The following is an 18,153-nucleotide window of genomic DNA, read 5'->3' on the forward strand; positions in this document are numbered from 1 at the left end:
ACATTTCTTGACAGTGACAAAAAGTATGTTGCCATGGTAACAGCTCACATATTATGAGCCAAAATGATGGAAAATTTTGTGTTGCAAACTACTTCCTCAGTTTTTGCCCAATTTCCATGAAACTTGGTACAGATGTGTGCCTTTGGTTGTAGATGTGCAAGACGCATTTTTCGACAGTACCCGAAAGTACGTTGCCATGGTAACGGCATATTAATGGCAGAAGATCAAGGAAAGATCTTGCGGATTTAACTACTTCCTCAGTTTTTTGACCAAAGCTTATGAAATGTTGTTTTGACCAAAGCTTATGAAATGTTGTTTGGCGGGGGTATAACCAGTCGCTGTAGCGACATTTCTAGTTTTTCTAGTCATGACGGTTGGTTGGCTCGGTTATATTGCCTCATATTATGCTTTGCACAAATTATTACATTGATATAAATTCGTATCAAATGCCAAGTAGGTTTATGATTATGGAATGTAAGTTCTTGTCAGACGACAGTAGCAGCTGCGACTTCTCAGAACAGTTCTCTCTGTAGAACGTGACGATTTCCCTATCAGGAAAGCTATTATTACGTCATGCACAAGCTAAATGTCTACAGAAAATACACGAAAGACGATCATTATTGTCAAGTATCAAATCGTCATTATAGATACAGCAGCCATGAATATTTTTCCTGTGTCTTAACTAGAGACCATTCTCAGGCAGCAGTTTAAAGTAATCTGGGAGGCTCTTAGAAGGCGGAAGGACGTGCCGAGTGTTGACCACTGGTTGGACAGAGCGTCCGTTCAACATGGCGGCTCATTCACCGGAAACGACGTCTACGAGACGGCCCACTTACTTCGAACGACTCCAATATTCCACACGGTCACCATTTTCATCATCGTCAATTATTTTGTGAGCACTATTTGTTTTATCTTTGAAAGCACGTAGAATAACTACCAATGATAATAATAAAAATGCATTCAGTCCTCACTGAAATGTTTGGATTCAGTAGAATCGATGATTTGTGAATCATCGAAATAATATTTTCTTTGGTATCATAGTATTCTTTTTTTCGGGCCTAACTGATTTTTTTTATGATTGCGCTTAAAAATGTGCATGATTAGTTTTTGCAAACATAGGAACTGATCAAAATATAAATGCAAACGAAGAGCATTATGTCAAACAAAGTAGTGATCCATGAGCTAAAATATACAATGTTCCATCATAAGCGTTACAGATGTTTTAAGATTACTTCACGGAGGTCTCGGAGAAATAAACTCGCACTAATGGGAAAATCGTATTTTTAATGCATATATGCATACTCTTGCACGAAAAAGAAATCAGTAGATATGACGCGACCTCTCATAATAGTATCATGACCGTTCAGTACTCAGTATTAAGTTTTATCCATGTCGTGAGTGTGTTTAAACACAGCTACTAACACAACTGAAGTTGGGTTCTTTACATTCTTTCTCTTTTATATCGTCAGATGGAAAATACCTACTCAGCGCAGACAATTTGCTTGAATCCAGCTGGAGAAACTGACATTAATACAACAAAAACAGTTTACCTTATCTATCAGTCTTTCGTGTCTGTCGTCACAAACATCATGTTCCTCGTCATACTACTACCCAAATGTCTCGCACGTCACGCCCGCTTTGTATCACCGTTTCTACGAATAGGTAGGATGAAGGAAGAAGTCAGCACGACATTCTTTCCTTTCCACACGTCTAAACAGAAAGGCCCTCAAAATTTCGGGTGCTCGTCACGAGTTCGACACCAAAGAATCATACAGCCTACTAGTCACATAGCCCACGAGTCATACAGCCCACGAGTTACAGCCCACGAGTCATACCGCTCATGAGTTCGACACTGAGGAAATAAGGGCCATGAGTCCGACACTAGGCAAACAAGACCCACAAGTTCGACACATAGCAAACAAGGTCCCCGAGACCGACACATGAAGCCCCGTGATGTAATGTCAAACTAATGGGTCGTTTTTACCTCGTGTCGAAATCCAGTTCGGCCTATTGTCAAACTCATGGGCAGGATGACTCATGGACCTTTTTTTTTTAACGTCAAACACGTTGGCCGTATGACTCGTGGGTGTCGGTCTCGTGGGATGACCCAAAAATTTCAGTGCATCTAGCGTCAATTTCCAACAAGTTGCATTCTTTACGTGTCGAATGAGAGGACGGCGTTGCCTGAAATAGCGTAGAAGAAAGAAAATTAATATTTTTATAGACACTTGAGGACACGCTAAAGAGCAGGAACAGGAAGATAGCGATCACGGTTGTGTGACTATGATTTCACCTGTCGAACGTAGCAATTTGCACAATAAGGTCCTTTTAAAGAATTGACGTTGAATGACAGTTACCGGTACCGTTATTATTTCTTTCAAGAATAATGTGTGAAAGTTGTAAAGTCACTTCTTCAACATGAGGAATGACATAAATGACGAATGATCAAGACAAAATGGCTATGGTGTTCATGCTAATCTGCTAATAGGCCACATAACAATGAGTTTCTAATTTTCTTATGATTAGTGTATTACTACGCAATATCTTAATCAAAGAGAATTCTTCTTGCAATTTCTGCACTTATTGACATGAATCTACTTAAATCTTTTATCCCACCTCCTTCCCCTTCCCCGTCCTCCCGTTCCTCTCCTCCTTTCCACGATTCCTTCTCCCCGTCTTGCCCTCTTGCTCGTCCACAGGAGGGGGGATAATCATGGGCATCCTATCCGTCTGTTTTGCGGCGCTGGTAGAGGGGCAGAGGAAGCGACTCACGGAGGAGGAACCAATGATGTACGTTTCCATGGACAACGTCACCACCTGCAACTCATCCTCACTCAGCGCCGTCGCACAGATTCCTCAGTACACGTGTGCTGGTATCGGGGACGGACTGGTCCTGTCTGCAGGTAACAGACAACGGAGCTATAATCTTTGTAGATACATGTATCAATATTACCATGCATGAAGGTATGGATATAAGTGATGTATGTTCTCAGTAATCTTAAATGGATTTGAACTTTGAAAGAATTTATTAACAGGGAGATTTCATTACTACATGCTGTTGAAGATAAAGAAAAGAATGTACAATTTGGAACAAAAACAGTATTCTTTCATGCAGACATGCAAAATTGTTAGTGCGATGGTCTGGGAGCACAAGGGTAATGTTTACCCACTTTAAAACACTTCTTTCGCAAGACAATGACTACAAACATGTCCAGAACGACTCTTAAACATGATGTAAAAAGTTCGGTTGGTATCAACAATGCTCCCGCACGATTATCATAAGCTTAGATACTACGTCTGAACGTTATATCATTGTATAATCTTGATTAATAGTTGTCATTGTCATTGGAATGAGTCCTTTCGAGCTGTCCATGGGTGAAAAAAAAATATGATCAGTTATTATGTTCCAGCTAAGGTAAGAAACGTTCAAGTGGTGTAGATTCACATCTTGAACCTTATTGGATCTCAGTGCACCACGTTCCACTTTCTCTCATCCAGGACTTGAAGTTTCGTACACCGAGGCACCACTACAACTCAAAGGCTTCACCGTCGGGCTCTTTCTGCTCATGTCTGGTGTCGGCAGCTACCTCCTGGCCCAACTCATCGTCGCCATCGTCAACGCCATCTCAGGAGCAGGTATTAAAGCCAACTCCTTTGATTTGCCAACTCGTACTCGTCACCCGATTTCGACTCGATTTAGGCGAGACTAAGATTATTCGTCACCAAAGCAATCTGTATCAAACCGTGCATGCCCACCGGAAATCACAAAGGAGTTGCATGATGTTCACTTATCCGCTTAACCAGCAGATTTAATGCAAATATGATTTATTTTATCATGAGGCCATGTATATATAATATACCAATTCAGAGATGATAAAGATGTCTTTCTCTTTTATGTCAGTTCATAATTATAACATGAAACAGTTATCATCCCTTACTTATTTCAGAACCTGTTTTCGTCACCATATTTATGATTTATCTCATTTGTATGATAGATTGAAATAAAGCAATGGATATTACTATTCAAAGATTATTGCCTATGGTTAACGTTTGCAGCCGGCCAACCTTGGTACAGTACTGATATCAACTCCGCACGTCTGGAATATTTTTATCCTCTGCTGGCTGGGATTTTGCTACTGGATATCTTGTACCTCTACCTGGTCACAAGAAAATACAAGCGCGCCAACTGGTGGAGCTTGGAGCAGACTATGGAAGAGGAAATGCATGATGGGAATGCGGCAATGACGCAGACGGAGAAGAGACGTGATGATATGAACTCTTCTTCAGTGGAATCAAACTCTAACGGTCGAAGTTTGCAGACTGAGCCTGACTAATCACTCTGTGTAAAGTTACTTATAGTCTGACTTCAATACGTCTTCTGTCTATTTAAAGACTCAATACAGCTTTGATACTTTGAGGAAAAACTTCCAGAGTTAGTCTGGTGTGGCTCCTGGTGCTGTTTCATTTGATATTATATCATGTTAATTAATTCGATCGGTGCATGGATCCAAACCAAAATTACAGCAAGCCCCCTTCTCTCTAATCTCTTTGTAAATGTTGTAGACGGTGTAGGCTCTGAAACACCACCAATACCGGGAAGAATTATGAAAAGTTTCATCGCAACATGGGCTAAGCGCCATTTTCAAACTTTAAAGTAAACCCATTATCAGACAGAGCAAAAGAAAACATTTCCAGTGATGCCTCACTTGTTACCTAATAAGGAATATTCTTCGAGTTATGGATAGAAATATCACGCATTTTCTGATTATTTTCTTTGTTTTAATCACAAATATCTCAACTTAGCAAGAAAGGAGTTAGTTCGTTTTGTGATAAAACTCTTCATAGTGATGACGAAATAGCAATCCCGTTCGAGAATTTGTTGTCCGTTTTGACTTGAGATACAACGATAGTATTTCGACAAAAGAGTTTCAAACCTTTGCACGTTATGCAGCCTGGAAAATAGGAAAACTTCACCATACTTTGTATTAGTTTTTGTTCTGTGTACAAATATGTGTGCTCAATACATCGATGTGAGCCAAAGATACACCCGTCACATTCCGCAATGATATTATTAACAATAATGACATAATCATAATCATAATCATAATCATAATCATAACAATGATAGCGCACGTTCTACGGATATTGATATGTACTATAAGAAACAGGGAGAGAGAGAGAGAGAGAGAGAGAGAAGAAAGAGAGAGAGGGAGATTGACAGATGGAGGGAGATACCAAGAGAAAGAGGGTGGGAGGGAGGGAGAAAGAGATAATGCGATACCCATTAAGTGTAGCACTCATATTATGATGTTTTGTGACAAAATACAGTTCTATAGGAAAGATGATCTCCTACCATAAACACAATGTTTGTTATAATTGCAGTGATATAGAATAGAATAACATACAATTTTAATTAGAAAATGCCTAAATTTTGAATTCGAGTTATAACGTGGTTTGAGCAAGAACAATAGCTGAAATTTTCAAAGCAATAACCAACAAGAGACATATCACTTCAATAATTCTAACTTGAAGGACTAGACATTCAAAATTCGTTTTCTCCTCCAGATCCTTCTTCTTCTTCTTCTTCTCGGTTTACTTCTTCTTGTTCCCAATCATTTCCTCCTGACCAGCATCCAGCATGTCCTGTGTTTTTGTTTTTTCTTCTTCTTCGTCTTCTCCTCTCGTCCCTTTTCTCGAAACTTCTTCTCTGTCTGCTTTTTAAGGGCAAACCGGTGAATGTCAGAAATGAGCAATGGAAGATGCCGCGAATCTGGGCCTTTAATGTATTATATAATAAACGTCGAATGTATCTATAGGGCCCATTTAAAGTCCACTCGCCATAATGTTCTTCAATGACGAATATTCTAAGAGTCGCATCACCACTATTTATGGATTTCTTGCTGCCATCGTGAAAAACCGGGTCGAAAAGCTAAGACGTGTTTAATGTATTCCTTGTAAACTATGATTTTTTGTTGTTGTTGTCGTTGCTATGACTAACAATATACAATGCACATGCGACAATTTTTACAAATTTGTTCATGGAAGGAGGCTTGTGTTCAATCAGTTCATTTCATTTCATTGCATTTATTGTTCATAAAATGGAAAAATTCATGAATCAAGTGGCATACATGGTTACAAACAGGTCCTACATAAAGCACACATCTCAAAATGAAGTACAAGAGGTAATAAAATCAGTACACAATGAAAAGTTTTATTACATCATTAACTCAGAAATTAGCACCCAATAACATTACATCCAATTACAAAAATGCAGTACTTTGGAAAATCATGGTGTACTAGGTGACTAGCTATGCTTTCCGCACAAAGGTCAATATCTCGAGCCCTGGGAATAGAATTTTTTGTGTCTGAGGTGTGAGCAAGACCCCATAAGCTGTGAGCTGTAGAAGCTATGTGGGCAACACTCTTGGCTGCACATACGCCAGGGTAATGTTGAGAGGGTTACTTATAGCAACAAAAGATCCCTTGCCTAGTGAGTATTTATCCCGAGGGTTGACCAAGCTCACTGTTAGGTCCAGGTTTGATTCGAGTGCACTCGTGCAGTTCATGCCATGTTAACGTTTTCTGAGAGCCAAGAAGAAGCGATGAGGAACTCCAAATCACTAAATAACATAATGTAATCATTGTCATTTTGGTGATTTATAGCCTCCTATCTCTTTCGTAGCTTTAAGTTTTCTGGTATGAAGTGTATTGTGTCGCTTCTAACAAGAAAAAGACAGAAAAGCGCAGTTTCTTTGAAACAAGATGAAAGGCATGCATAGAGGGATATGTGAAATGTCTGTTCTCTGACGCACTTAATATAACACCTCCCATCAAGGAATGCATGAGGGCTATAATTACCATAATGGTCATGATTGGTCGACGTGTACATCGACAAGCGTCTGTATTCATCTAAAGGGCATGGTTAGAAAAGCACTCGGGGAGGGCAGACCTCCGCCAAGCAGCTTGTTTCCTCCTCTATTGCGATTCCCACCATGTACTGTAGTACTAAGTATCTAACATTACATTCATATCATCTGCATTATTAAATTCATTGACCATAAAACATGCCCCCACTGCATGCTGACCAGCCGTCACCTCCAACATGGCAATGGCTCCGAGGGTCGTAAATGCAAGCGCGCCATCTAGCGTTCATTATTGCACCTGCAAATAATAAAGAATCCTTCAAAAAGTAAACACACACACACACACACACACACACACACACACACACTCACACACACACACACACACACACACACGCACACACACACACACAAATTAGCAATTTATTTGTTCCTTGTGTTTTTATTTCATCCAGATCCGCTCATAAAATGTTGAGTTATTTTGCAGACAGACAGACAAAACAACAACAACAACAACAACAACGCCTGTAGAAACATAACCTCCTTGGGGAAGATTAAAGGGACTGTACAGTACTGGTTGAGGTAGGGATTCATGTTTTGAACATTCCTAAGTGAGATAATGAAAAGCCTCTTATGATCGTATGAAAGAGCATGTAATTTTACGAAGGATTCAAAGTTTATTTGATGAAAATTTGTTTTCAAATGGCTGAGATATCCAAAAAAGTGCTAATAATAAAAGGCAACATGCCACAACTTTATTAGGATCTCTTTGTTGCACCTTGTTTTTGGATATCTCAGCCATTTCAAAACCGATTTTCATCGAATAAACTTTTGATACCCCTTAGAACGGTATGCTCTTTGACATCTCACAGAGTGGTTTCTGAATATCTCGCAAAACGTTAAAAGCTAAATCTTCACCTCGACCAGAACTGTACACACCCTTTAATTGGTCCACTTAAAAAATAAAAAATAAATAAAATGAATATATATATATATATATATATATATACTGCATGTACTACCATAGTTCAAGGGCATGCACTGGTTTAGCGTATGCCATATCCCGGGTTCCATGAACATAGTAGTTGCACCTCCAGACATGTATATCTAGAATGACTGTCCTCAGTTCACGATCTGTGTTGTTCTTCAGTACTCTGATGTAAGCTGTTTGACTTCTCCCTCTTCATGCAGTGCGTAAAGATTCAAACAACTACATCAAAAAGAAAAGACACTGTTATAATGCCATGATAGTAAACTTGCATTTACATTAAGGGGCTATCTCAGGTATTAATCTATAAGGTAATGGGCAATGCATAAGATCACTAAGGAAATGAAAGACGCTTATCCCAACAGCGAGCACTACCTTTAATTGCCCCTCCCCATCCCCTCCCCCACACACCACTAAAGGTACATTGTACAATAGTAGGATTGCGATAATGAACAACGAACTCGTTGGGCGTGTTAGCTGGTTTCAGTCACGTGATACATCGGACCAAAAAGTGTCTCAGTCGAGCAGATGCTGATGACGTCCTGATGAAAACAAGGTAGGCCTATGTAATAGTACCCTTCACGATAACTGCGACCAGCAGCCCCAACGTACAACGTACAGTGTTGGGCCGCCGCAGAGCGGCGGGTCTCCGGGGCTACCTTCACGAGAGACATCGAAAAACATCAATTCTGTAGATTTTTTCTTTCTAATGATCATTATTTCTAGTCCTTCACCTCTATCAGCACGTGATATTGTGTATGTGATATCATACTGTCATGCTTTTCCTCTTTTTTATATGTTATGATATCTAAATGATTATATAGTATGTTATGAGATCCCTGTGACGTTTTTATAGTACAATACCACAATGGCAATGTCGTCAGTGAATTATGAATGATTTTGGGCCATAAATTCCGGCCATTATAGACGTGAATAATAACATAGATACCCGACTCAGAGGAATGTTGAGTGGGTAAACGAAAGAAAAAAAAAATAAGTACAATACACCCATACCGACTGGCTTTGGGCACTGTTTTGACCACGCTCATCTGAACTCTTTAGATGCGTTATGAACCCGGTCAACTGAATGAAGTATGGCAATGTAGGTCAATTATTGTCTCGATCACACAATAACTTGGCCTGTGAACTGTGTCTCCCTGCATGCACCGGAAGGCCCCAAACCGCAAAGATTGACTGTATTTCACGTACACCCTCTCACGCCCGTTTTCCTGTAAACATTTCAGTTTTGTTGGTGTGATATCGAAGTATAAGTGCAGTTATGGCGGGCTCGAACGTGTACGCTGATCTACCAGACGGAGCGAAGATTCCCCTCCTCGGTCTCGGGACATGGCGGGTAAGTTTGAGATAAATTCATTTATCGATGTAAGGAGTGGCCTGTTATTACGTATCTATTTGGATTGCTGCTCCACGAAGCCCCAGTGTCATCTGGTTTTCAGGATCGAACACAATAATGATGCACATGCAAACGTCTCTAATAATAATAATGATAATAATAATAATAATAATAATAATAATAATAATAATAATGACAATAATATAGAATGTCATGCCATATTTTTGAAAGAGCATAGTCTCCGCAAAGCCTTTAGGAATCCCTTGATGGATACCTGATAGGTTTAATCTGTAGAGGAAGTGAGAAACATTCGAAGAAAAGAAACTTAAACACCCTTGTTATACAGTACATGTAGGCCCTACAGTAACGCTTTACACAGTCACTACATCCAGTAGTGGCGGATCCAGGAATTCCGTAAAGGGGGGGGGGGGGGGAGCAAAAATATTGCTGGTGCCACTTCAGATTTTTTTTTTCCCGTTAACTCGGCCACTTCTGGGATTCATCGGCTGAAAAGCAACAATGAATAAATAAATAGATTTAAAAAAATGTTCGAGTTCATTACGTTGTCTCACAAAACATCCCACCATAAAAAAAAGAAATCGCAAGAAAGCCTATAATATAAAGAGATATCACTATTTTTCTCACTAAATTATAACTGTGGACGGTTTAGTCTAGAAATATCATTCTATTATAACTATTGTTCACATTTTATACATTTAACAATACTGAACATTGATTATACTGATTGAGATTTTTCAATTTGTTGTTTCTAACTCACATTTTAGAACTATTTTGAAGCATTAAAGCTTGGTTTTGTTTCATCTGCAAATGGTAAATAATACCTTTAAAGTGGGGAGGTTGCCCAGTGCGTCCCTCCCCCGATTCGCCTCAATAGAGAACATGAAAAATAGCAAGTGATCATAGGCAATTTATTTCAGGAACAATAGTAATGTTATTGAAGGCTACTATTATGTTTCGCACATGAAATTAAGTACTAAAGTATACCTGTTGAAATGCATTATGTAAGTATTGCATGTATAAACATATATTTGATATACATACAAATACAAGGATATAATATGTTTGTGAGTGTGTGTGTGTGTGTGTGTGTGTGTGTGTGTGCAGGATAGAGTTTATTAGCAACAATCACAAGAACATGTAAAGCCATCGCAAACTTCATCACCATAACTGCACTTGTCTGTATAAATAAATACCACTTTCTTTCATAAGCCGGGAGACGGTGATGTCTGTCGTGCCGTGGAGGCCGCGATAGATTGCGGCTACCGCCACATCGACACCGCCTTCATCTACGGGAACGAGGCAGAGGTCGGCAAGGCGATCAAGACAAAGATCGACGACGGCACCATCAAACGCGAGGACCTGTTCGTCACGACCAAAGTGAGTCGATGTCAGTGATACTCCTGAAAGTTAGATTCTAATTAGATATCGACTGCATACCAATCTTTTTCTGTCATACGGACGACCTCATCTTATTACACTGATTGACAAATTGCCCATCATTGACGTAAATAGACACCGTTTATTCAGTGTTTTAGTACAGTATGATTAAATCATGGACATCAAATGACCTCGAACCAACGACCCCCTGATTGGCATGTGAGACGTCATATCCACTAGCGATGACCCGGCGTACGACTAGACCACAAAGCTTCGGCTAGATAGCCAGTGATTCTTAGTGCTGATCCCTTTGAGTTTTTCATATTTATCCACATTCGTCAAGTTGTTTTAATGGCAACTGATTGACAAATAGCCCTTCATCGATGTAAATAAACACCCATTATTCAATTTTTAGTAGTAGACATGATAAAAAATGTGTCTCTAAGATTGTTAATAATATTATAGGACTGTAGCTGTCGTTATAGAAACCTAATTAAATACAGTCCAAAACTGTCACAATAATTAATACTTTGATCGTCTTAAAAAATGTTTTATTCTAACTTTGATTTTATAACTATCTCAAAATGTAAATCAGAACATGGAATTAAGCATCCCTTTGACGTCACTCCACATTGCTCATTTTATACGGTGCTTTAAAGTTGACTGAGATAAGGAGAGTGTATAAGCGAAATAACGCACAGTTTGAATGGAATAGCGAAGTTGGGACAATGTCCTGGATAATGTGCAGGGATGGTGACCGTTTACCGAAATACAATCAGTGATCCAAGGTCTGCCTAGATAAGTTAATCTCACACTATCTTCATCTACTACTGCACCAGCAAGAAGTATGTAGACAGCGTTGTATTGTTGAGATCCATACAGTTGTACATTATAATCACATGATAATTGCCCTTGTATCATAACCTTTACCCTTGGCATTTTTCCTAGTATTTTATATTGCTTGCTATTTTTTACCTATGACATTTCTAACCGAGAGGCTCGTGTATGACAGAGGAGATGTAATATATATATATATATATATATATATATATATATACATATATATATATATATATATATATATATATATATATTTATGTATATATATATATGTGTGTGTGAGAGAGAGTGTGTGTGTGAATTTATACTGACAGATATAGCAAATTCAGGTACGGAGTGTACCTTTCCAAGTAAGAACTACTTTTGCATTCTGTGTAACAAGACGTGTTTCTCAGTATAACTGCATTTATATTTTGCTCCTCCTCCTTTTTTTTCTTTTTTTCTTCTTCCCTTTCTTCTTCTTCTTCTTCTTCTTCTTCTCTTTTTTTTTTTTTGGGGGGGGGGGGGAATTAACTCTGTTATCATCATGGGAAATCTATTCCTACACGGTGTCATTGTTATAAAAGACTCGATTCATCGTCAGAGGGTGTTAATGAATTATAGTGACTTTTATAGTTTTCTTTCTTCCGCTTTCGGTTGTATGGCACTCCTCCCGACCCACTTTGTCCACAAAAAAAAAAAAAAAAATCCTGCTTTATTGTTGTGAACAAATGAATATCGCACAATCTGTCAGCTTGATTTGCTCGTTACCGTTTGACCGCCCCTGCGGAAGTGTTTAGGCAGACAAATAATTTATCCCCCAAGCAATTCCCGAGATGAGGACAAATCTCAAACTTTCTTAATGGAAAATTGTCCAAAAATCGCCAGAACTCTGCACCAGATCGTTGTATTGCAATCATAAACATGCAAAAGCTCCGCTATACAGGATCCCTTTCGATAAACTTTGTACAATTTTGACATTGACGTATATTTCCCTAATTTATCAAAGAGTGTGCAGCAGATCTTTCACTTAACAAAAGCACCCTCATATGCAGAGGCGTCAAAGGGGGGGGGGGGATGGTTCCCCGATAAAGTGGAACGAACAAAAGCGAAAAATATAGCTACAAACGGCAGTTTTTGGAGTGTAAAATGTCAAAATTTTCAAGCTCGCTCGCTCCGCTCGCTCGCATTTAACCGCTATACCATTCTCCTGATGTTGCTGATAGTGACTGACAGCAGTTGCGCCCAGTGCGCCCCCCTTAATTTCCAAAGCGAAAAATTTATCTACAAACGGCAGTTTTGGGACTGTAAAATGTCAAAATTTTCAAGCTCACTCGCTTCGCTCGCTCGCATTTAATCATTATTCCATTCTCCTGATGTTGCTGCCAGTAATTGCCAGCAGTTTTCGCCCGGTGGGCCCCCCTTAATTTCCAAAGCGAAAAATATAGCTACAAACGGCAGTTTTGGGACTGTAAAATGTCAAAATTTTCAAGCTCGCTCGCTTCGCTCGCTCGCATTTAATCATTATTCCATTCTTCTGATGTTGCTGCCAGCAATTACCAGCACTTTTCGCCCGGTGCGCCCCCCTTAATTTCCAAAGCGAAAAATATAACTACAAACGGCAGTTTTTGGACTGTAAAATGTCAACATTTTCAAGCTCGCTCGCTTCGCTCGCTCGCATTTAATCATTATTCCATTCTCCTGATGTTGCTGCCAGTAATTGCCAGCAGTTTTCGCCCGATGCGCCCCCTTAATTTCCAAAGCGAAAAATATAGCTACAAACGGCAGTTTTTGGACTGTAAAATGTCAAAATTTTCAAGCTCGCTCGCTTCGCTCGCTCGCATTTAATCATTATTCCATTCTCCTGATGTTGCTGCCAGTAATTGCCAGCAGTTTTCGCCCAGTGCGCCCCCCCCCCCTTAATTTCCAAAACGAAAAATATATATGTAGCTACAAACGGCAGTTTTGGGACTGTAAAATATCAAAATTTTCAAGCTCGCTCGCTTCGCTCGCTCGCATTTAATCATTATTCCATTCTCCTGATGTTGCTGCCAGTAATTGCCAGCAGTTTTCGCCCGGTGCGCCCCCCTTAGTTTCCAAAGCGAAAAATATAGCTTCAATCGGCAGTTTTGGGACTGTAAAATGTCAAAATTTTCAAGCTCGCTCTCTTCGCTCGCTCGCATTTAATCATTATTCTATTCGCCTGATGTTGCTGCCAGTAATTGCCAGCAGTTTTCGCCCGGTGCGCCCCCCTTAATTTCCAAAGCGAAAATTATAGCTACAAACGGCAGTTTTGGGACTGTAAAATATCAAAATTTTCAAGCTCACTCGCTTCGCTCGCTCGCATTTAATCGCTATGCCATTCTCCTGATGTTGCTGCCAGTAATTGCCAGCAGTTTTCGCCCGGTGCGCCCCCGCCCCCTTAATTTCCAAAGCGAAGAATATAGTTACAAACGGCAGTTTTGGGACTGTAAAATGTCAAAATTTTCAATGCAAAAAGATTTCACCGTGGGAGGGGGAAATCCCCCTACCATACCCTCCCCCCCCCCCCTCGCTTGCTTCGCTCCTTCACATAACCGCTCCTCCTAAGATCAAATCCTGTCTACGCCGGTGATAGGCCCCATTATTAGGCCTCCACAGTGATGTCGCACAGGCGGAGCAAGAGCTGAAATACCACGATTTAGTCATTCATATTGTGAATATTTCATTTTCTTATTGTTTTTTTAAAGAAAAGAAAAGAAAATTTTCACCAAAAGTGTGCACCAGATCGCTGAATTTCAGGTCTGAAAATGCAAAATCTTCCACGTGTGAATGGGAGAGGGATACCCCCCCCCCCACATACCCTCCCCCCGTTCGGTCGTTCCGCTCCCTCTCATAGGTATTTTTTTTTAAAAAAATGTTTTCATACTTTTAAGGTCTGATTTTCCGCCGAAAGGCATCTGACAAGCAAAAAAACAAAAGCAACGAGAACAAAAAGTCTTCATGTTTTTGCTGCCACTTTCCTCCCACTTTGATTCATGCAAAAGAGTGGGACATCCGATCCCTGTAAAGTGTGTGCGTGTGTGTGTGTGTGTGGGGGGGGGGGGGCACCAAGCTTCTCCCCCCCCCCCCCCAAAAAAAAAAAAAAAAAAAAGCCGGTCCGGTTATGGGCTTGTAATCGTGGTGATGGTGACCATCCCCCCCCCCCCCCCCCCACTCCTCAGTACGGATTTACGCCGTTGCATAAGGCGTTTTCACATCAGCCCGATGTTTCGAAATGGCGCGCTATTTTCTGACTTGGGAAGTTAAGAAATATCTCGAGCTTGGATATTTTTCGGGCTGATGTGAAAACGCCTAATGATGCTCTTGGCAGTGTATAATGTGTGAACACAATAGACAGAACTTGGAGGGAAAGGATTCCTGACATGCTCTACAAAACTCCTCATTTCTTTTTGACCACTGAAGCAAATCGGCTGGGGTTTTCAGTAAGATGATGGTAATGAGTTATAGTTTCATACCCTAAAATTTTATCATTGCGGTGGTTCCCTGTGTAATTTTTTTCGGGGGACATACTGTATATATATGCGTGTGTGTGCGTGCGTGTGTGGGTGGTGTAGTACTGTGTATGTGTAAATGTCATAATATAACTTTTCATGTTTTTAGTTTGTTCGAAGACACATCGTATGTCATTTGTCATCTACAAAAATTTCATTTGCGTTTTTGTTCACACCAGGCAGTCTAAACTGTTTCCAAACTTGTATAAGCAATCAATATAAATAATCCCACAGGTTTGCCTCCAGTATACTTTAAACATGATATAGGCCTACTAGTACTGTATACTTGTTACATTTTTTTAATTCCATTTTTGCAATTTGCACGAGAATGACCACAACGTTATCGGAAGGATCCATTTGATGTTACTTGCACAGTACCAAGTGTTTATTTGAATGCGCTTGTGCGTTAGGCATATACTTTACGTAATTTTGAAATTGTATGTAATGTATTAAGTTGCTTTTGAACACTTAATGAATGACTTGATTATGACCGGGAGAAAACAAGCAAATATAACTGACTCAAATTAGATAAAATTAAAATGTTTCTTTTTGTACTTTCACCCAGCTGTGGTTGACCAACTTCCATCCAGATCACGTGGAGGAGAACATGAGAGAATCCCTGACCTCTCTTGGCTTGGACTATGTTGACCTGTATCTAATGCACTGGCCAGTTGCTCTGGTGGTAACCACAATCGTCTTCTATCAAATCTTATTCTGTTTTATTCAAGTTTATTATTTGCATATATGATTTATTCACATTCATTTAATTTCATTTCAATTTAATTCAGTTCATCCAATTTTGCTTTAGTTTGTTTCACTGTTTTCAAGTTTATTTCATTTCATTTAAGTTTGATTCATGTCGATTCATTTCCTTTTGGCTTCTCTTTTCAAAATCACACATGCATGGGTTCATAATGAAAAGGAATGATACCAGTAATAAGTCCTTCATATTTGGGTCAATGACTTTGTAAACTACCTATTTCCTGATCTTGAAACAGTGAGTTTGATACAACTTGTATTTCACAAGTCGCAGAGAAATACTAAAGGTGGCATGAATATATGTCGTTTAAATCTGGCAGCATTAACACTGCGTTACACTGTATTGTAAACAAAGTGAACTGGTTCTGATGGTGTTTGTATAGTAGTTTGGTCTGCTGGTAAACCTCATAAATACCTACAGCTATTTCATTTTTTTTTTTTCCGAAGAGAAATAAAATTGTCAGACAAAGTCTTGGGCTAAACTATAAGAAAAGTGAAAAAGGCAAGTGAGAAAAATGTATCTTTTTTAGTTCTCTACACTTTTTTGATGTCATGTTTTCGACGTGTACATAAGGCCTACTTACACAATATATACGACTTGTACAACCTCCAATGAACACACAATGCGTGGGCCGCGGGGCGATTGAGCTGCCTAGTGATTGGAACCAATTGTTTTTTCCGCTGTTATCAGTGGTATTCGTAGCAAAATGAAGCTCATCTTTTCAAAGTACATGTACAACCATAATGAAATGGGCGATCAATAATACTACCCCGAACAAAGCTTGTATTGACTATCTAGTAAAAAAGATACCGGCAAAAGAAGTTTTTCTGGAGCAAAGCTCCGGAAGAATGACACTATATTGTTAGATGAAGGTCGTCGAACAGAAAGGAATTAGTGAAGATAGAACGGATTTGTAAAAAGGATGTATGTGTATAGTGTGTGTGTGTGTGTGTGTGTGTGTGTGTGTGTGTGTGTGTGGGTGTGTTTGTGTGTGTGCGAGTGTGTGTATTTATTCACCTTATATAAAACTAAGAGAATTGCAAGTCATCCAAAAGTAACGCCCAAGACAAAAACAAACAAACAAACAAACAGGAACCAGCAAACATAACCAGATTTTGGCTCACCAGTTAGTACACTTCTAGTGAAGCATTTTCACCATCTTATTAGGTGATCCGAGTATCCTCTCGGATCACCTTCTGTATTTGTACTGATTCTTTCTTTCTTTATTCTTCTTCTTCTTTATTTCTTTCTCCTCAAATCTTGTGCAGAGGTTAACTCAAAAAGTCCTCCACCTATCACTTTCAAACTTATACCATTATGTATCATGTCATTAGGACGACAGATCTAGTCTATGATTCCATCTCTTTTTACTCGTAGCATGGCAAAGGCGCTTTTCCACTGGACGAAAATGGCGTCTTAATCGGAGATGACAGTGTTGATTACGTTGATGCGTGGAAGGTATGTTATGCAGGCCTGATTAGTCGAAGAGGTCAAAGTTAGATCTCGCTGTTTCAGCGAGAAATGGACGGAACACAACTGTATGCGACGTCTTGTTTAGTTGATACCAATCATTCACATTAGTCATACCCTATTAATGATTTTATGAGGACCGTTGCAGTTAAAATAACGTTCTCTTAAAAGTAATAGCAGTATACGATAGGTCCTACTTCTACCTTTCTTCCCAGCGAACAGGTCAGCAGACAGTTTTTTGCTTTTCAGTATTTTCACGAATAACGGAAGGTGGGTTTAAACCACATCTGCGGAAAGTTTTTTATAATCAGAGGCAATGGGCTTGTCGTATTTTCTTGAGTATTGTATTATACATTTTATGTGTTTTTGTTTTCAATCCAGTTATGACATTATTATTATTTTTTATTTACATTATAGTATTTGTCAGGGGATCATTTTCGATAAACCTCTATTTTGTGCTTCTCAAGATTCTCCCACTGGTAGCTCATTCTCATTCTCCTTCTTCGTCTTTTGTTCTCTGCCATTCCTTCTTGTCTTCTACTGCTACCTCTTCTTCTTCTGATTCTTCTCCTCGTCCTTTTCCATTCCTCCTTCTCATTCTCCTCCTTATTCTTTTCCTTCTTTATACTATTATTCTCTACTATACTCCTTCTTATGATTATCTTCTCCTGCTACCACTGCTACTTTTCTTCTTCGTCATCGCCGAATCTTCAACTTCTCGTGCTAATTCTCTTGTTTCCCGTGTGCAGGGAATGGAGTCCCTTGTTGATAAAGGCCTGGTGAAAGCCATCGGCGTGTCTAACTTCAACATCGCACAGATAGAGCGACTACTCAGCCTGCCTCCGAAGCACCCCATTTCGAACAATCAGGCAAGTCTTAATGTGAATTTAAACAGGAATGGATTTCTGATTGACAAGGGACATACTGCTCTTGTTTGAGGCTGACATTTGACGAAATCAAACGCGTGA

The 18,153-nt window shown here is 39.5% G+C and overlaps 2 protein-coding genes across 2 annotated transcripts in view; both read left to right on the forward strand.

Moving 5' to 3' along the window:
* LOC139715818 (solute carrier family 15 member 4-like) overlaps positions 1 to 4,334 on the forward strand; it is an 8,286-nt gene extending 3,952 nt beyond the window's left edge. Inside the window, exons 4-8 of the mRNA XM_071627357.1 lie at positions 687 to 892; positions 1,470 to 1,662; positions 2,700 to 2,903; positions 3,499 to 3,636; positions 4,057 to 4,334. Of these exons, the coding sequence (XP_071483458.1) occupies positions 687 to 892; positions 1,470 to 1,662; positions 2,700 to 2,903; positions 3,499 to 3,636; positions 4,057 to 4,334 (1,019 nt within the window). The remainder of the gene's footprint in view (positions 1 to 686; positions 893 to 1,469; positions 1,663 to 2,699; positions 2,904 to 3,498; positions 3,637 to 4,056) is intronic.
* A 4,796-nt stretch (positions 4,335 to 9,130) lies between these two features.
* LOC139715819 (aldo-keto reductase family 1 member B7-like) lies at positions 9,131 to 18,123 on the forward strand. The gene is made up of 5 exons (XM_071627358.1): positions 9,131 to 9,205; positions 10,436 to 10,603; positions 15,521 to 15,637; positions 17,093 to 17,173; positions 17,935 to 18,123. The coding sequence occupies exons 1-5, from the start codon at positions 9,131 to 9,133 to the stop codon at positions 18,121 to 18,123; spliced, it is 630 nt and encodes a 209-aa protein (XP_071483459.1).
* The last annotated feature ends 30 nt before the right edge of the window (positions 18,124 to 18,153 follow it).

The sequence above is a fragment of the Diadema antillarum genome, unplaced genomic scaffold (assembly GCF_040938485.1).
Source record: "Diadema antillarum isolate AM-2024a unplaced genomic scaffold, OU_Dant_1.0 scf00000055, whole genome shotgun sequence".
NCBI classification, from domain to species: Eukaryota; Metazoa; Echinodermata; class Echinoidea; order Diadematoida; family Diadematidae; genus Diadema; species Diadema antillarum.